Source organism: Festucalex cinctus, chromosome 18 (genome assembly GCF_051991245.1).
Source record: "Festucalex cinctus isolate MCC-2025b chromosome 18, RoL_Fcin_1.0, whole genome shotgun sequence".
Lineage (NCBI taxonomy): Eukaryota > Metazoa > Chordata > Actinopteri > Syngnathiformes > Syngnathidae > Festucalex > Festucalex cinctus.
The window spans coordinates 15,978,827-15,998,157 of NC_135428.1; the positions used below are offsets into that span (position 1 = coordinate 15,978,827).

Consider the following 19,331-nt stretch of genomic DNA (forward strand, 5'->3'; position numbering starts at 1 on the left):
GTTTAATTTAAAATCCCTTATCTGCGGATGTCCCGCTGGTGGCAAAGATTCGAAGTGTTATCTTAAAATAAATAAATATAATAATAATAATAATAATAATAATAATACTATGCCGATACTCCACAGTTTCAAAATTACTTCAAGTGCACCTTTTTTAGGCGTTTTCAGCAAAATTGCTCTAATATCAATTCGATCCAAAATTTGTTTAATTACTCCAAAAATTTCATTTTTCATTTCATGGAGTCAATTTGATGTTTTTTGTGAAAATTATTTCATTGTGTATTTTGATTTTTAATGACTGGTATAAACTAACATCAGAACAACTTTGTTCCGGGCCATATTGACCCACTGACTTTGAAATCAAGAGGTTTTGAATTAGAGCACTTTTTTTTTTTTTTTACCCAAGCAATAAAGTAAAAAAGCAATTATATATATATATATATATATATATATATATATATGTATGTATGTACACACCCACACACACACACACACAACAATTGGCTTAACGGGAGGATCAATTAAGATTACACAACATCTTACCATGTAGGAACTATAAAACTATTTTGTCTTATGGTTACATTTTCCCCTGTAGCTAAGCAAGTGAAAAATTTCCACTCGTGGTACACGGCGAGCAAGTGTGCATATGTTTGTGTGTGTGAGTGCGTAGTTCAGGTGAGGCTTGTATTTTCCGAGGTGAACCACAACAAACTGTACTCAGCGCAATGCACCTCAGAGGACCCTTACTGCCAACATGTAGTCAAGTGGAAATTATAAATGGCCACAAATAGCTCTCGTTACTACTAATGTTAGCGCCAACTCCACAGATACTAAAAAGCAAATGCAGCTACATTCTAGGCAAAATCCAAAACTCTTTTTGTGTTGAATGCATTGCTTTCACGCAGCAAAGTACATGAACAGAATAGTTTGAAAAAAAAATTGAAAAAAAAAAAAAGGCTTTTTCCTTTTTAATCAGAACAACAACAACAAATCTTTCGCATAACAGGCAATATTATAAGCTAAATAGTACATCAAGCTATGTTTCTGGTTTGCGCATGTGGTGGTGAAATGGTTAAAGGTGTTGTGAAGATGCCAGGCAGTGACTTTCGACAGAGGCTGTGGTTTTCGTTGTCGTAGCACACTGCGGTTACCTGCTAGCGCTCTGATTGTTGACTTCCGAATCCCTTCTGACTGACCCTCACTTTACTCTGGCGTCATCTTCCCGCTCTGTTTTGACACTTTCTCCTGTGTTTTCTCATTTGTTGTGCACTTCCTGAACACCCACTCACTTCTTTCATTTTATCTTGTGTTAGCCTCACTGAATGCTAGCATGCACGCCACCTGCACAACACAAAGCGTACGTCACAGTTGCTCCAGTTTTTCCATCCGCTCTACAAGTGCTCACCACCGCAACACACAAATACCAAAATCATCAAAGTCAACAGTGTAGTAAACAAAACATTTTCGAAAAATGTAATGTATAGACATCCTAATTGATCATTAAAAAATGACTGAAAATGATATATATATATATATATATATATATATATATATATATATATATATATATATATATATATATATAAAGTATTCCAGGCCAATAGTTGGCGATATCCTGTGCGTATTCAAAGTATGTATACATAGTGTAGCAAAAACATTGTCAAAAGCAGACACTGTGAAAACAATGCCCATCATTCAAAAACATAACAGAAAAGGCTGTAATAAACATTCCAGGCCAGAAGTGGGAGACATCACATGAAGCTACTGAAGTTTACTAAAAATCATCCAGTGAAAGCAAGAAATAAGCACTTTCACATTGCAGTTTGCGAGGTCAAATTTGCACTTCATCAAAATGCTTCAAATATCAAACTGAGAATCAACCGCCAATACAAAGTACAAGCAGTAAAAGAAGAATGGGAGAAGAAGTAGAGAAAGAAGTAATAGAAGAAGTAGAAGAAGAAAAAGTGGAAGAAGTCCCCAAAAGCACGTCACCTACCACTAGCTAGCTAGCTAACGACGAGCTTCGGCTGGCTACAAGTATCGTTCCTACGAAGGGATGACAAGAAAAAGATGGAGAAGGTATGCTAATTGCTAAGCTAAGAGTTCTAAGAGTGACGCGGCTAGCGTGTTTTAACACCGGAATTAAGTGCCTAGGTGATTAAGTCCTCTTTTCAGACATCTGGCTAGAACCACATTTAAAGCGAGAACATCCAATTTTGAAGAGCAAAATAGCAGGCAAATTAATAAGTGTCTGGAGAAAAAAAAATAAAAATAAATATTTGCTCAACATAACTCGAACCGGGAATGCATTAACTTCCGTTACGGTGTACGGCAGCTAGGAGGAGGGGCCTATAAAAGGTTAATAGTATATTAATATAGTATAAAATATTCATGAGAAGCCCAGGCTCCGGCCTTCCTGGGTGGAGTTTGCATGTTCTCTCCGTGCCTGCGTGGGTCTTCTCCGGGTACTCCGGTCTCCTCCCACATTCCAAAGACATGCGTGGCAAGTTAATTGGGCGCTTCAACTTGTCCCTAGGTGTGCTTGTGAGTGTGGCTGGTTGTTCGTCTCTGTGTGCCCTGCGATTGGCTGGCAACCAGTCCAGGGTGTACACCACCTATTGCCCAAAGCCAGCTGAGATAGGCTCCAGCACTCCCCGCGACCCTTGTGAGGAATAAGCGGTCAAGAAAATGGATGGATATTCATGAGATCATGTTTTTTGTTTGTTATCACAAGAGTCCTGAGTTTCTTTTTTTTTTTTTTTTTATGTACCCATAAAGCCAACAAACCCATAAGAAATACCGAAGTTTGGCAGAAGTAATGTGTAATTGTTTTTATAAATGATAAAAACCACATTATGTATTATATAATTCAAGAACAACATGAAGGAATAAAAATAGCAGCTGCTTACTTCCGCATAGCTTCCCAACAATGTAAAACAGTGCTTTACACGTACCGTAACATCTTTTTTTTTTTTTTTCTCCTGCTCTTTGGCCACAATGAATGTATGTTAGTGTGTCACGGAGAAGAATGAACTTCACGGAAGATGAAAGAGGCCGCCGCGGTGGCCGTGCGTGATCACAGCCATGTGTGGCGGTGTGCTTCATGCGGCCGCCGAGGCTCCGGCTGGTCTGCGACGGCCACGTGGGCAGAGGAGAGCGACGGGGACGAGGATGATGAACATCAGGACAAAGAGGAGGAGGTTGAAGTTTCATCTGCTGTGGACTATTTTTAACTAGACTATTTTAATGATGATGATGATGATGATGGTGGTGAGGATGTTTTGGATGTGGAGGCCAGATGATCAATCAAAATACATCACGCAAAAAAGGTTTTGTTTCGTATCGTTTTTTTTGTTTCCTTTCCGTAGTTGAGTCAATAAAGCCACACAAATATAGTCATATGGCAGGTAAAAAATAATTATTCTACATCATCAATATGACTTTAATAAAATGGTTATTTTAAGTTTTATTAAAAAAAATAATCTTTACTTTTTCCCTGTGAATAACATCAATCTATTCAAATCAAAGTAAGTTAGTAAGTTTAATTATTATGACCATGAAATTAATCAAGTATGTTATTTTATTGATTTATTCACTATAAATAAAGTCAATAAATTCGGAAATTTGACCAAAAAAATATTAGTGGTATTTAGTATAAATATCGGTACTATTAAATTGCATTTGTTATATTTTACCACATTTGTTTATAAATCTGAATGTATCAGTCAATATAGCTGTAAAAATGATGTAGCTTGACACAAAATCCAGCACTCCCTCTCCACCAATATTTATTCAATAATATTTAGTATTATCATGAATAAATTTATAGAACAGGATTTTTTTTTTTTTTAAATTGTGATTTTTATCACTTAATTTGTGAATGTTTTGTTTACTTTTTTTTTTTTTGTCTGTTACGGCCCATCCATGGAAATTCTGGAGTTTGCTTAACAAAAATCTACGTATGATTTATCTATCTATCTACCTACATAAAGCCATAAAAACCCTAAAAATATTGGGAGAAGTAACACATTAAAAAAAAAAAATAAAAAAAAAATAATCCCCCCCCCCCCCCACCAATTTTCCTACAATTAAGGTCAACAAATTCATAAATATTGCAGTTTGTGTAAAAAGCGTTGAATTAATTGTAAATTAGTTAATGCAAACACCGAGCTGCTTTTTTGTGCATAATTTGTGTAAACCTGTTGCCAACAAACATACCAGATCCCAACATTTCATTGAGCTTGTTTAATCATCATCATCGTGTCATTTTTTGTGAAAATGTAAAAATAAGAGACACTTCCTCATGACACACGCCAACACCTGTTTGCCCCGCCCTTCTTCCGGAAAACGAATAATTACAGGTACAAACACCCGGGAGCCATCTCAAAGGAGGCCTTTTTCACCATCTTTTGATATCCCTTTAACATTTTTTTTTCCTCTTCTTGGAGCTAGTCGGAAGCCTCGGCTACCCGCCACTTCAAAGCCACACCGACGCATGTTTGCGACTTCATCTCGCTTATCTATAACACACGTGTGTTTACCTCTCAGGCGTTATTAGGATTGTAAAGGCATCATTTTGTAGTCAATATTAATGTGAAAAACACCAAGAGTTGCCCCTTTTTGCAAGGACGACGAAGATTGTGCAGAGCAGACGTGGAAAGTAGAAAGTTTTTCTGGCTACAAGTGGTGGTGTTCACACGTGTACAAAAGAATATTTGGTAGCAATCAGACAAAACCGCTTAGTCCGTTGGATGGTCGCTTCTAACCAAAATGACTGACGTCCTGTGTATTTTCTGGCATGGCTTCTTCACATTTTTTTTGTGGGTCTAATCATCATGGACATGCCTACCAAATGTCATATTGATAAGTGAAAATGACTTCAGTGCGGATTTGGTCCAACTTTGCCGCCATGTTCTGTGCTCTCGAGACAAAAATTAAAATGTTTTGAAATTCAGTGTCGTCAATCAGTCCAGAATTGGTAGGAATCGGACAAAATCTCTTGGAATTTGTCTTTGAAGGTCCCCTGGAAATGGCTGAAATATGAGTGCACCAATATGGCTGCCATGCAAGGCTTAAGACAATATTGTTGCTATTGTTTACTGACAAAGTCACCAGAATGAGAAAGCAGAAAGCAGCGTCACAAAAGAGAAACGAGGAAGTAGGACGATCCGAGAGGGGCAACATTCCCTTGATCCTATTCGGGCAAGGGGTAGGGCTCGGGAGAAGACGCATGGATGAAAACATTGAGGTTGACCTCAGTGTTGACATGACAACAGCCTTACTTGAGGGTGTCGCAATGTCCATGCCAGGCAAATAGTCGGCGATGGTAGTAAACACCACCAATTTCAAAAAGTAATCTGATTATACAAGTAAATTGAAGGTCGTCATTTGGGCTCCGAATCCGCTCGCACCCATCATCAAGTTCAAATGACTTTCAATTTCTCCGGTTTTCGCGGTCACTTGGGTATTGCCTATCAGCCACAATCAATAGCGTTCTGGCTCGGCCAACTCAAAGATTGCCGCCGTCGTACCCTTTGTAAACAACAACATTAGCTTATAACGTCACATGTGACCTCAGCAGAGGCTGCAAACAAACAAGATCAAAGGGCACGCTTGGTAGCGATTAGCGGTAGCAGACTTCCTTGCGACAACACACGCACGCGCGCTATCATACAATCTTGTCACAATTAGACAGAAGCAAGCAGGCTCGTCTTGATGTTCAAAAGTGACATCATGACCGTCCGTGACTCACGACTGTTGCTTGCTTTTAAGTCCTCGCTAACCTCAACTAAAGAATTGCAACAGGTTTTAGCGACACGTGTAATTTGCATTTTTTTTTTTTTTTATGTGCGTGTCCGCAGATGTACAACAAGACAAAAGCATAAAAGAACAGCACCAAATACACGCAGAAAACAATACAATGCAAAATTATGTAAATTATCGTGAAAATTAAACTCAATGCATTATTTGCCGACACGTTAAAAACCAATAAATTATGAGTTTATGATGAACTTGGAACTTCTCAAATTCAAGTATTACTGATGGATTTAGGAAAATATTTTTAAATTTAAAAAAAAAAAAAAACAATAGGGAAAAATATTTTTTAAAAAGTCAACTTTATGCAACTTAACTGAGAAAATTAAAATTAAGCAAAATGTAAATAAAACATGTTAACATGAATTTAAGAAACATATGACAACTATATTAGAATCCAGGCTTTTTTTTTTTTTTTTTTTTTACTGAGGATTTAAGGAAATCTACATACCGTAATAATGAAAAAATATATAATACAGATCATAAAAAAAAAGAAATGCTGACACAAGGTGACGAATTTTTAACTTTCTTTGCCCAAACAAGAATTGTTTTCAATTAGAACCCAACACAAACCTATCATGGTCAAAGAAAGAAGCCAGCGCGGGCTTACCGTTGGTGACACGGAGCCGTTTGTGAGGTAGGGGTCCGGCAGCATGAGGAAGGGGTAGCCGGGGTACCCGGGCGTCTTGTACACGCCGCCATCTTGCTGCTTGGATGCTGTGAAACAAACAAACAACAAAAACAACAAGTTAGTGGAAATACTAGTCAGGTCATGACCCAATTCTGAATGTGTTTTTTTTTTTCCTTTCAGTTCCAAATATGTGCACTAGCATTGTAAACCATATGAACCTCTTGATATACTGCATCATGCTTGACAAGTCAAGTCTATTTCAGTGACACTGTAAACAACTCAATTTCCAAAAACAAAAAAAAAGTTTTAAGAGTGGAAAAAATACATGCATTAAAAAAACAAATAAGAGTGCATTTTATGCGCCGTTTCAGATTTTTTTTTCTATTGTCCATTTTAAAATCTGGACTTTAAAGCTTTAATATTCATCAATTAAAAATGAAAAAAAAAAAAGAGGTTGAAAATGTGTTTAAAAAAAACACACACACACAAAAAAAACAAACAATGGATCTACTTCACACTTTTCTATTCCTGCACAACAAGCGACGCTAAACAATAAATCATACCAGCAAAATTATGCTGCGATTATCTTCATGCAAAACATGGCGAGGCTAGCGGACACATTTGCTAATTTTAGCGTCAAGTATTGGCCTCTAGTTGGTCTCAATAATTATTTCAATACCCACTAAAGTGAACTTGCATGCTGTTAGTGTTTGTTTTAGTATTCCTAGTCCACAGATTGTATTAGCTTCTTGTTTTGACAGTCAGAAACTGTTTGAAGAGCTCACTACTGACACATGCAGGAGTTGAGTGGAACCGCAACAGCTGCTGATGTCTATTGGTTGACCAAAATGACAATGACACTTGAGGGGGAAAAAAAACCCTTGGGAAAAAACAAAACAAACAAACAAACAAAAAACATGGCTGATGGCACTGCTTCGTCTACCTTTATGCTACATCCAAAAAATAGTAAAAATCTCAAATGGATCAGTATTCTTACTGTTCCATGTCAACCCTGTTTAAGTAAAACAACAACAACAGTGCAATCACATTACATAAGTCAACATACGTGCAATTAAACATTCCTTGTTTAGTTTTGGTCGTTTGATGTTATTTGGCGCATTTTGTCACTTTTAACCATGTCATGGAAATCCTAAAAGATGCAATGCTCCCAAATGTAAAGCATGTGTTTACAAGTGTTGTTAGTTACGGCATGTTAGATCCTTCGACGCGTTAAAAGCGTCGGCCGGCCTCCTCCTCCTCCTCAAACCTACATGTTAATTTTCTGATTTTATACCCAGAGACACTGAATGGGGCTTTTTTTCAGGCCATTGTTTTTTTTTTTTTTGTATTAGTCATCTCCAGAGCTTGACTCCCGCCTGACAGAAAATTTAAATAATTTCATCAAGATGGGGAATAATGGCAGTAAAAAGTTAAGCAAAGTTAGTAGCTTTAAATATCATTCTTTACTCAAAGGTTCATTTGGGGTCAAAATCTGCCAGTATTCATTTTGTAAACAACTTCAACTTCTCAAATTAAGTCCAAATATGTGCGTGGAGACTCAGTGGCCATCTTAAAAGAAGCCTGTTCCTCCTAATAGGTGAATATTGTTTTAATTGCCCAATAAATAGCAATATTTTGTAAGATTTCTGACGCCCCTGTCATGTGAATAATTATCTCCCAAATGTAGTGCATTATTGACACTCATTGTGTAGCCAGTCTAATACTAACATTGGTAGGCATACTGTAGGGGTTCAACGATTTTTATAAATCGATTTTTATGACGGCTTCTTTGGCGTTTCAATTTCAAGGAGGATATTAATTTATTTAAAATGATCTAACCCGAAACGATTCGGTGACTTGAAATCAATTCAGTAACTTTTTAGCCAAAAATTCAACCAGTGCAACTGTCACATACAGTAAATATCTGGATACCGGACAGTGATATTTGCTAGAATGTGTTGATGAAAAACGCATCGCTATGTTAGCAGCTCGATGTAGTTGGATTGCAGGAATATTAATCGATACAGTACATTGTTGAAGTGGATGAATCGTTAATAAAGGGATTTATATGGCAACTGTCACAAAAAAATGAAGCTTTTTAACACAACCTGACTCAAATCATTATGTTAACAATGACAACCTGTCAAATTTAGCCAAAATGTGCGCACTGAGACTCATTGTGTAGCATCCTTAGAAAAAAACAAAAACAAAAAAAACACATGCAGCATGATTTTTATACGTTTCATTTCACCATTTGGCAGATTTATTTATTTTTTTTAAATTAAAATAGTTCAAACCTAACTCATTTCATCATGTAAACAACTTAAATATTCAAATTGGTCAAATCAATTTAGCCCAAATGTGTATATTAAGATTCATCGTGTAGCCATGCTTAAAATAAGACAATTTATAGTGTTATCTTTTTAATTGTAAATAAATAAATGGCAGCAGTAATTAACTTCTGTCATTATGGAAACAAAACCACTTAAATCTTGTCAAAATGTGACTGAGACTCACTGTGTAGCCATAAAAAAAAAGCCTACTGCATGCAGTTACTAGGTAAACTGTATAAAATGCTTACATGATGAATAATAATAATTAAGAGGATTTTTGTACATATTTCAAGAAGAGGGGTTTTACTCTTAACTTTAATTTCTAAAAAATGTGTAAACAACATAAAGTCTCAAATTTAGTTCAAATTGAGACTCATTGTGTCACTAGTCTTAAATGTTTACTAGTCAAACAGTGAGAAATGCCCAATAATGGCAAACATGAACAGTATTTCTGACTCCCTCGTCAAACTTCTCAAATTTAATCCATGTGTGCATCGACTCATCATGTAGCCAGCCTGAGGGGGGAAAATGCCGATTGCGGTTGATAGCTAAACTGTTTAAAATGTCAAAATAATGATAATTATGGGGATTTATCATCAAATTTCAAGAGTACAAAACAAAGGCAAACAGACTCCACCAACAAGTAAACAACTTACCCCTCAAATTCTAGACTGAATATGAAGCCATTTGGATTTTTTTTAAATAGTAAAATGTAATAAATGGCCAAATAAGAGCATTCTGAATGGATACAATCAGTGCTGAACCTAAAAAACAAAAAACAAACAAAAGAAACGTAGCAGACGATCGACATTTTTTTACAGTGGCCACCTGGAAGCAAAACTCTTTGAAGCTGCCGCCGACCAGCACGTGCCCCCGTGACCAAAATACTTTGACACGCTCGATGAAAAAGTCATTTTTTTTTATCTTCCCGATAAACTCATTAACAACCTCACTAAACATAAAAAGTTTCAAATTAAACATTTGACGTGTTTTGGGGGGTTTCCTTAATCCTTACCGGCGTCGAGTTGCTCCCTGTGCTTGAACGGGAAGCCCCGCTGCTGCTCGGCCGGCTGCCCCCGTCTCGCCGCCTGGAGGGTGGAAGAGTGGGAAAAGTCGGACGAAGTGCTTAAAAGTGTCTTCAAGTGAGTCGAGGGCGAACCGCTTCACATCCCGCGGCGTTTCGTGGGGAGTGAAGTTAGAAAGTGCGGAGGAAACGATTGAAATTGAAGAGAAAGAGCACCCACCGAGGAGGCGCCGCCGCCGGAGCCAACCGGGCTGTGCTGGTGGATCTCGGACTCGTTGACCAGCGACGACTTGAGGTCTGCCAGGTCCTGTTCTGTGAAGGCGCACTCCTGGTGGACCTTCTCCTCCTGCTCGCCTTCGTCCTTGAAGGCGATCATCTCGTCGGTGGCTCCCAGGTCGTCCCCCCCATGCTGAGGCATGTCGACGTCCGCGATTACGGGGACACTTCTCCCCCCCACCTCCCCCCGACTAAATTTGCCCGATAAGATAAAACCAAGAAAAAGTAGAAAAAGAGACGCCAAATCGGCGATGTTTGTCCTCTTTTAAAAGTCCGGAAGAAGAGGGGGGAAAGTTGTTCCGTGGCGTCCCGAGGCCGCCTGATGATGTTCTCCTGCAAGAGTGAGCAGGACAAGACGAGGACCCCCGACATCAAAGGGTGCCGCCGGGGTGATTGACAGGTCCGATGACTCGCGTGTGTATGAGATTGTTTCTACAGAACTTCTTAAAGAGACATCACCACCTCCTCCCCGTCCTCGAGTTGAGCCCGAGCATTATTCATGACTACCAGGGGCGTGTTCACACCATTCATCTAGCAGGGCAACCAACCAGCCCGTCAGCATGTGCTGCATTCAGGAAAAATCCGTCAAATCCTATCTCGTCTTTGTGTTGTTTCATTAGTTGCACGCCAAGAATGGCTAATGACTGCAACCTGCTGGGCTGCCAACTGTGGATGTCCCTCTCAGGTGGATGTCCGGGTCATATTTGATTAATTTTTCATGGGGAAAAAAAAATGCTTATTACTGGTTTATCCTGTTTTTTTTGTTTTTTGTTTTAATTCGACACATTTATAACAGGCATTCGCCCCGCGTATAGTGATAGTGGGAGCCCACTGTCCTTGGCTCTGTATTCAAAGTGTTCCACATCAATCTCATTTGACACATAAAACCACACAAAACACCCCACAATAAATAAAACAATATACCTGTAAATATTACTACTAACTGCCACCAGCACTTCCACGAGGTACACCCTGAACTGGTTGCCAGCCAATCGCAGGAGTTCAATGTCTATCTAGTCAAATGGTAAAACAAACAAAACAACAACATCACTTCCAGGACCCGTATGTTGCTTTCAAGAACATAGGAAATCAAAAGCATCTCTGCTGACAGCCACCCTTGCTGCATTCATTAAAAGTGGACATATCACATCTGTAATGTAAAAGCAAATATAAGAACAACAAAACAAGAGTATTATCCACCACTACCCTTACGCTGCATTCAATAAAATAGGAAATGACGGGTTTCTAAGTTTCTCCAGTCATCCTGTGCCAGATTGAAGATGCCAAAAGCATGTCGCCAACGTTCTCCTCTTTGGTTCAAAGCTGTTCATTTACAAGCGCCGGGCAGGAGGACGCCACGCGGGACGTTGTGTGCCAAACGAGAGGGCGTGGCGTACCCGGCATGGATGTGGCCCTCGTTTTGTCTGCCAGCTGACTGGATGTTGAGGAAGGGAAACAAGTCAGAAAAACACAACAGTCGAAAAAGTTGCGATGTTGTCTCTTCCCATCTTTCTGTTGCTCCCTGTGCCGATGCATTTTTCATGCGCTTGTTAATTAAGAAATATTCATAAGGCGACACTTAATCGCGGGCCGAGTGACGATCTTCAGCTTGAGCGAAATGAAATACAAACAGAAAGACGGGCGGGCGTCCATTTGCATAAAGCTGCATATTTATACAATATTGCCGGCGCATATTAATACAAAGATTAAAAGGCGCACTTGCAATGTATGCAAATCTAAATTATGAATGACTTGTTTAAACTCCTTGTTTATTCATCTTGATTAAATATAGACAGATGTTTCCGTCCATGGAGACCCTCGTGCGCAATTTTTTTCCCCCCGCAATACACCCCTTGGAGTGTGAGAAAATATTAGCACCCGGCACTGGTAGGTCTTATTATTATTATTATTATTATGAAATCCAGTACGGGTGTTCAACATGACAGGACACACGTGATTCAACGAATAACATATGCTGTGAAACAAGGGAGGTAGTCGGCCATTTTGGATTGAAGTTGTCATATTTCATGATATCTGGCATTCATATTTGTCATCATAGGTTGCGTGTATATCAACATAGAACCTCAGCTTTGAAGTATACAGGTTATCAAAAGTAGGGATAGGCCATGAATTTGATTTTTTTTTAAAAAGGCTTAAAAAAATTGCAATTGAAACTAGACTAAGTGCAATTTCTGGAGAAATTGCGTGGGAATGCTGAAAGCTGATTGCTAAGATTTTTAATGCATGTGGAATGCTTATGAAGTAATAAATAGAGATAAATTATGAAATTATGACCTCGTGGTTACTGGACAATGCACTTTACCAACTGTGCCACCAAGCAGTATCAGACACCTGGTAATGATGCAAAGTTATATGTATAGAAGTGGGCGTGGGAAGCGATATTTAGAAAAAGTTCAATGTCTGTCCCATTGAAAATGAATGGGGAAGAGGTGATATTAAATGTTAAATTGTGCAAATACTGTAAGTAATGTGGAATCAGACGATATATATACCCTGGGAGGCGTGAATTTTTTAAGCTAGTTGAAATTTGAATAATGTAAATTGGAAGTATTATGTGGGAGTTGTTACATGGCAATAAAGTGTGGAGAATAAAAATCACGATAACATGTGGGAATGCTTCAGCATTCCCACAATCAGAAGTCAATTTGTTACTAACCTGTTAAGCTAACAATTTAAAGAGAATTCTTCATGTCTTATTTCAATATTCTAAAAAACTGTTCACATGTTAATGTTTTTTTTTTTTTTTTTTTAAACGATGAATCACAGTAGGTTTATATACACAGTTTAAAAAAAATAGATTACATACTGTAGTGTGCCGTGCTTTCGAAAGCAACATGCAGGCGCAACATTAAGGCAAAGTAATGAAATTGTGTCCTCTCATTGGGGTTAAGCCACATCCAAGGCAAACAGCTCTTAACTGGAACCACTTGTGTGACTTTTTATTGCCCGCTCGTCGGTGGAAACGTCCTTGAAAGCAGCACGCAGACAACAAGCGCAACGCATGCAACCAGCACTAAACTTAAAAGTCAAAGGTGCAAATGTATTGATTTGATCGACGTTTGTTAGCAGGATTAAAACAAAAAAATTATACGACCCTTGTCTTCCTGAACCAGGAAGGGGTTTGCAAACATTGGGATTAAATTTTTCTCTCAATACGATTTTCAGATTTTTGTAATGTTGAAATAGTGAGCAAACTGTTCTCGTGCAATTGAATACAAACGGTGCAGTCCTAGGCATTGATTTTAAAGTCTTTTGTCAGCCACCATGATCCAGAAAGTAGCCTACTAGTTAACAGACAGATGAAAATAAACACACAAAACTTTTTTTTTTTTTCAATAGACTTACCCTACCCAAACTCAGAGTCCATATGTCAAGGAACCAGGAAGTAGCCTGCTTGCTAACAAACAGATGTAAACCAGCACACTTGTGCTGCATTCGAGGATGGTCGGATATATCCGAGTTGTTTTTTGCCAGTTCTGACCTGAAAGCGTTCGAGGTGAAAGTAAACACCCCAAATGGTGGATAGTGGTAAATTGTTTTTTATTTTGGTTCTTAAAACTCATTTTGACCTCCAGCAAACTTACCTTCTCGTAATGTTGCTTGATTTATTGTTTTTATCTTATTTCAAAACCAGTCCATACAGTTCAGTAGTTCACCGTATAATTTAATGCAGGTAGATAGCGACATATTGTCACATACGTTGCGTTAGGTGAAGTTATGTCGAATATTTATGAATCAAATAAGCTATCTAGTTTTATACTCAAGTAAATTGTGTTTTATCATTCACACCATTGTAGAGTGACATCACTTGTAGTCCGGCTGTGAATTCGGGGTCCTTTTTTTTCCCCCGACTTCGCAAGTGGAATTTCTGAGCTCAAGGGGGAGTTCCCGTATACACTTCGTTGGTTTGAACTCGGAAAAGTCAGACTTCCGACTCTCCTCGAATGCAGCATAGTACATTATTGTTATGTGACCAGGAAGTTGCAGAACAAGCTAAGAAAGACCTAATAAGAAAAATAGCACGACAGCACCGTATTTTATAAAGAAAAAAAAAATACAGTAATAACATTGTTAAATAGAACGTAATGAATTAAACAGTTGCTGCATGGAATATCGATGCTAGTTTGGTTAGTTAGTTAGTTAGTTAGTTAGTTAGTTAGTTAGTTAGTTAGTTAGTTAGTTAGTTAGTTAGTTGGTTAGTTAGTTTTGTCTATGGTGTTTTGCACTGTGCGTTACCATTAAGCTAACGGACTTGCTGGTTTGTTTCGATACACGTGTAATTAAAGTGAATTTCAACTGCTAATTCAACTGGTTATTGTTCGTTGCCACCATAGTTAGCGGGTCACTTGTAATTTCGATGTCAGACGCAGTTCATTATAGGATTTTATTTTGTTTCAAAGTTTTAGGCACACGAAACGGAACCAATTACCCTCAGCATAACAAATGGTACGGTCCCGTTATCCAGTGTCACTCCCAGTAGGTAGAAGGACAACGTCTCCCAATATATTTTGTCCATATCGCGTACACGTGCACAAAAGTTGCTGTTTGACTCTGGCGAGGAGTTGTTGCTAACGAGGCTCCACGGAGCCTCAGCACGGCATGTTTGTGTTGACGATGTGATTGATTCGGTCTCTTCACCTCGTCGTCGTTAGCGGCTTATCAAACATTTATGAGTTGCGATCACGGATCTGTGCGGGGGTTTGGGGTGAAAAACAACAAACAAACACTAGAAGACGAAAAAGAAAAATTCTTTGAAAACATGTTGGTGGTGCTGGAGGATCCACTCATGAATTTTGGGGGATTTTCAGTAAAGGTCAGACTCTCAAAACACGCTTTTTAAAGTGAAATATGAATTTTAATGACGTCAATAAATAGTTTGAAAGGGGTTTTTGTATATTATTTGTATTTTTTAAAATGATAGTTATTGAATATGCAGCTGCACTACTGATCTATCGTAATATGTGATGAGTTGATTTTTTTTTTTTTTACACTTATATGACAACTAATGTATCATCATCTGTAAAGGTAATAAATGTTAATGATGTGTCGGTTTTATCAAGGAATTATTTTTTTTTCGACAAGGGTCCTGAAACAAACCTGAAATCTTGTATTTTTAAAGGATTCTGTATCTCGATTATAATTTCAAATCCATTAAAACAATTTCAGGATTTTTTTGTATTAAATCTATTCTTTTTCTAATTAAATTAATTTAATTCTTCAAATATTTAAAAATAGAAACCCTATCATTTTCAAGATTTTGTAATTAATTACATTTATTAAAATATTTAAAAATATTTATTATCTAAACATTATTTGTAATACATTGTATTCCAAATCGTTACATTTCAATTATCGTTACATTGCATTAAATGCAATGCAATTTCCTATTTAATATTTCAATTATGAATTCATTCATTCATTCATCATATGTACTGCTTATCCTCACTAATAGATTATTATTTTTAAATGTTTTTAAAGACAAAATTTTAGTTTCTTAATTTATTACTATTTACATTTATTTAAAAAAAAAATATTTTAAATATCTAAAATAAAATACTTCATTTGAGAACTCCGTAAAAATGTTTTTACCAAAGGTTGCTTACTGACATCACGTGCTCATGCACCATGCAAACCAAAAGGGACGATCACAACTTGACCTTTCGGTGCACAGGTTAATGTGCCTTGCACGCATGTACACACACGAACGCACGCACGCACACACACACACTCAGAAAGAGTGGGGGCTCTGAGTTGGGGGGAGATGGGTGTTCATGCAGTAATCTGTGAGGCAGGAAACAAAGGGTCTCGTTAATGCAGAGACTCGCTGGGGCCCTTTGATGTGGATCTAACCCCGGGTTTACACCGGTTGCGGTGCGGCTGCGGTGCGGTGCGTCTTGACTGCATGCTCCGGACAGGTCAATTTTTTGGCCAATCCACACCGGCTCCGCACAGCTGCGGTCCGGCAGCTCCGTCGCCGACCACTTCCCGCCGTGTCTCGCGTGACCGCGCGCGATCATGTGGCATTAAAAACAACGACAAACACACAGAAAGTTTGTGCTCAACAGAGAAGCAGAAAGAGAGGTGGACTTTTATTATTTTGTGGCTTTCTACCTCCATTATAAACCTCTCCTCGTCCATGTTCGCTGGTGTCTGAACCGTGAATGAGCACCTCGCACGTTAACTCCAGGCCCGTCTACACCCACATCACGTTTTGCTAGCATGCTTGCGAAATAGGAGCTGGCGAGTGTTTTATCTTGAAAGGTAACCGGAAATTTATTTTGAAACTGCATTGGTCTTCCTGTCCCGCTCGATGTGTTTTGTGCTAGGTTGCCATTTGCCGGAGGCCTACCGCTGCGGCGTCCGGCAAAAATAGAAAATAGGCTATCCTTGCGGAAGGGCTGCGGCACGCCGCAGCTGAGACGCAGTCGACACGCAACGCACCCGCAAGCGGTGTAAACTGCACCATTCGAATGAATGGAATCTAATTGCTTGCGTCGCCGGAACGCACCGCAACCGCACCGCAACCGCAACCGGTGTAAAGCCATTCACGAACACACTCGCTCACTCACGCTATTTAAGAGTAAAGTTGCTAGTAAAGACGCTATCTTGCACATGTTGCTACTTAAAACAACACAACTGTGCTAGATGAAAAGACGTTCGCATCCAGTTGTTAAAATTAACGTTAAAGAAAACCCCAACAAGTTAGCTAGTTGTGCTATGCTTATTTGCTAGCCTAGCAACGTATTGCGATGCGTCAGCCGCTCTCTGGTCCATGCATCGATGGTCTCCTTTTGCGCGAGAACCTGATATTAGCGGTTAGCATGTTGGCGCAGTCTCGTGTCTGAGTGCCATCACCCACAAGGCCACATAGATGTTGTTTTTTTTTGTACTGATCATATTGTGAACCTAAAAAAACAACAACGTGTCAGTCACAAATATTGACAATTATGCTAATGTACTTGTATTAGCATTAGTTCAAACAAGAGTTTGATGCCCATGTTTTCACAAGGACTTTCACATGTCCATTACTACTTTGGCTCAGTGAAGAACGTAACCCCAAGAAACTGATGCTAATGTATAGCATAAAGGCAAGGCAAGGCAAGGCAAGTTTATTTGTATAGCACATTTCATACACAAGGCAACTCAATGTGCTTTACACAAGGAAAGACAACACATAAGCATAAAAAAACAGTAGTTAACATTCAGAGGAAAAAAATAAAAAATAAAAAATAAAAATAGGTTACAAAATTTACTAAAAAAAAAAAAGTAAAAATAAAGTACTTTATTGAGCGCTTGAGGCAAGTAGGTGTTAGCATTAGCACATAGATGACCTTTATAAACGTTAGCTAAAAGAGGAGGGCGATGCTTGTTGTGCTAGCATTAGCTCCAAAAGGGACCCAAAACTAATCGGAATAAAGTTACATCCCTGGGAGAAATTTGTGTGTTTAATATTAGCTAATTGGTTCACTTTAACTCATGAAGGAAACTAACATTAGTATACACAAGCCCTGCAATTTTTGGAGGGAAAAAATCAGCCCTTGAAATCGGTTTCATTTAGCAACATGAAATCTGTTAGGCATGTCGTGCGGAGACCAACAAAATAGTGTCAAGAAGCCGTGACTTTAAAAGACTTGGTAGCTGACATTTTGCAGCACGAGCGCACTCAAACCGAGCCTCCTCCACTCCCTGTGACAGAAGGCGGGCGGCTCTTATTAAATGTGGCGTCCACAGTGGTCTCTTTCTAGTGGCGAGGGGGCCCCGCAGATGGCTGTCGGTCGCCTGATCTGGAATCAGTTTTTTTTTTTCTGCGGCGACGCGCCCTGATGTGGCCCGCGGGAGGATGTGGATGCCGATGATGGATCATTGTTTGGCTTTTTTACGGTGTATGTGTGTGCGAATGTGTGTGTGTTTAAGATTGTTTCCATGCTTTGCAGTAAGTAGGAAAGATCAAGGATTAACATATGCTGCACACACTGCCATGTAGACAACCGATGAAAGCACAAACACTCAATTGACCTCAATGGACAAAATATCAAAAATGTATATCTGAATGCGTAAAAGTCAGCCGTAGACGCCACACGACGAGCACAGGCGAGGCGACTACACTGCTCTCTAGAGGTGAAATGTGGTCATTGACAGGCAAAAACGTGTACTACACCAATTACTGAATGTAAAGTTAAAATTGATACCTCTAATAATTTATTTTCCATTAATTACATTATTTGTATTTTATCTTAAATTCTTATATACATTTTTTTCAATTGACTTTCCAACTATATTTCCTATACTGTAAGAACAGTACAGTCACAAATTGGCAGCGGAACTAATTTTCTACTCCATTGACGTTGACTGGTGTTTAAGCATTTTAATTAAATTGAATTAGTTTTCATTTATATAATTGCAACATATTGACAGTGAGAACACAACAGCTGTTTAAGAAAAAAAATGTTAAAAAAAAATAACGTATAGCAAATTACAAAGTATTTACAAACTATTAAAATATTGGAGGGGGAGTGTGAAAATCTATTTGTAATATAATCAATATAATTTTAATCAACCATTTTTTGTATTCAAAAAAAGGTATAGTCAAAATAGAGCATTATTATCTTTGTAAAAGCAGAATGTGTAACTAATAAAGTGTCTACTGAGTTATACAGCCAACTTGCATTTTTAAATCTGTATTTAATGTTATTTTGGACACAACCCAAAAGTAGCTACGTACTCGGCCAGCCGCACAAAGCACAAATATAATCGAGTGGTGCTACTGGGATGTTTGTGGAATCTCCACTGTGTTAAGAGGGGGTTGGGCTGGTTCAGTTTTTTTTTTTTTTTGGGGGGGGGGGGGGGGGGGGGTTAATTACATTAATCCAAAACAAATAAACTCTTGGCAGACCTTAAAAGACGACACAAGCATGTGTCTTCTTCTTTTTGTGTCCTCCAAACCAAACCTCGAGCTTTGATGTTTTTTCTTCTTGCTAGTGTCTTCAGGCTTCCTTTTCCCCCCCATCTTTCACTGCTCGGTCTCTCTCAAGCAGCGTGACTCAAAATCAATCAGGTTCTTTAAATTTTAGAAATCAGTTGAAGTTAGTGAAATCCTGACAAGAAAAACATGTAGAAATATTTGAAAGACTTTTGAGCCTCAGAAACCCGAGTATCTTTGATTGCATGACACTCAAAATGAAAACGAGATCTGGCGCTATCCAGCATTGAACAAAAATCCTTCCAAGTTGGT

General features: G+C 38.5%; 1 protein-coding gene across 4 annotated transcripts in view; it reads right to left on the reverse strand.

Moving 5' to 3' along the window:
- Positions 1-19,331, reverse strand: part of tcf7 (transcription factor 7) — a 51,278-nt gene that overhangs the window by 24,691 nt on the left and 7,256 nt on the right. The window contains exons 4-6 of one of the 4 annotated variants that reach the window (XM_077505146.1): positions 10,023-11,513; positions 9,794-9,866; positions 6,425-6,531 (exon numbers count right to left, since the gene is read on the reverse strand). In XM_077505146.1, coding sequence (XP_077361272.1) covers positions 6,425-6,531; positions 9,794-9,866; positions 10,023-10,220 — 378 coding nt within the window. In that variant the 5' untranslated portion in view covers positions 10,221-11,513. Of the gene's footprint in view, positions 1-6,424; positions 6,532-9,434; positions 9,567-9,793; positions 9,867-10,022; positions 11,690-19,331 lie in introns of those variants that run through there. The other 3 variants (XM_077505148.1, XM_077505147.1, XM_077505149.1) reach the window with 3 other exon arrangements.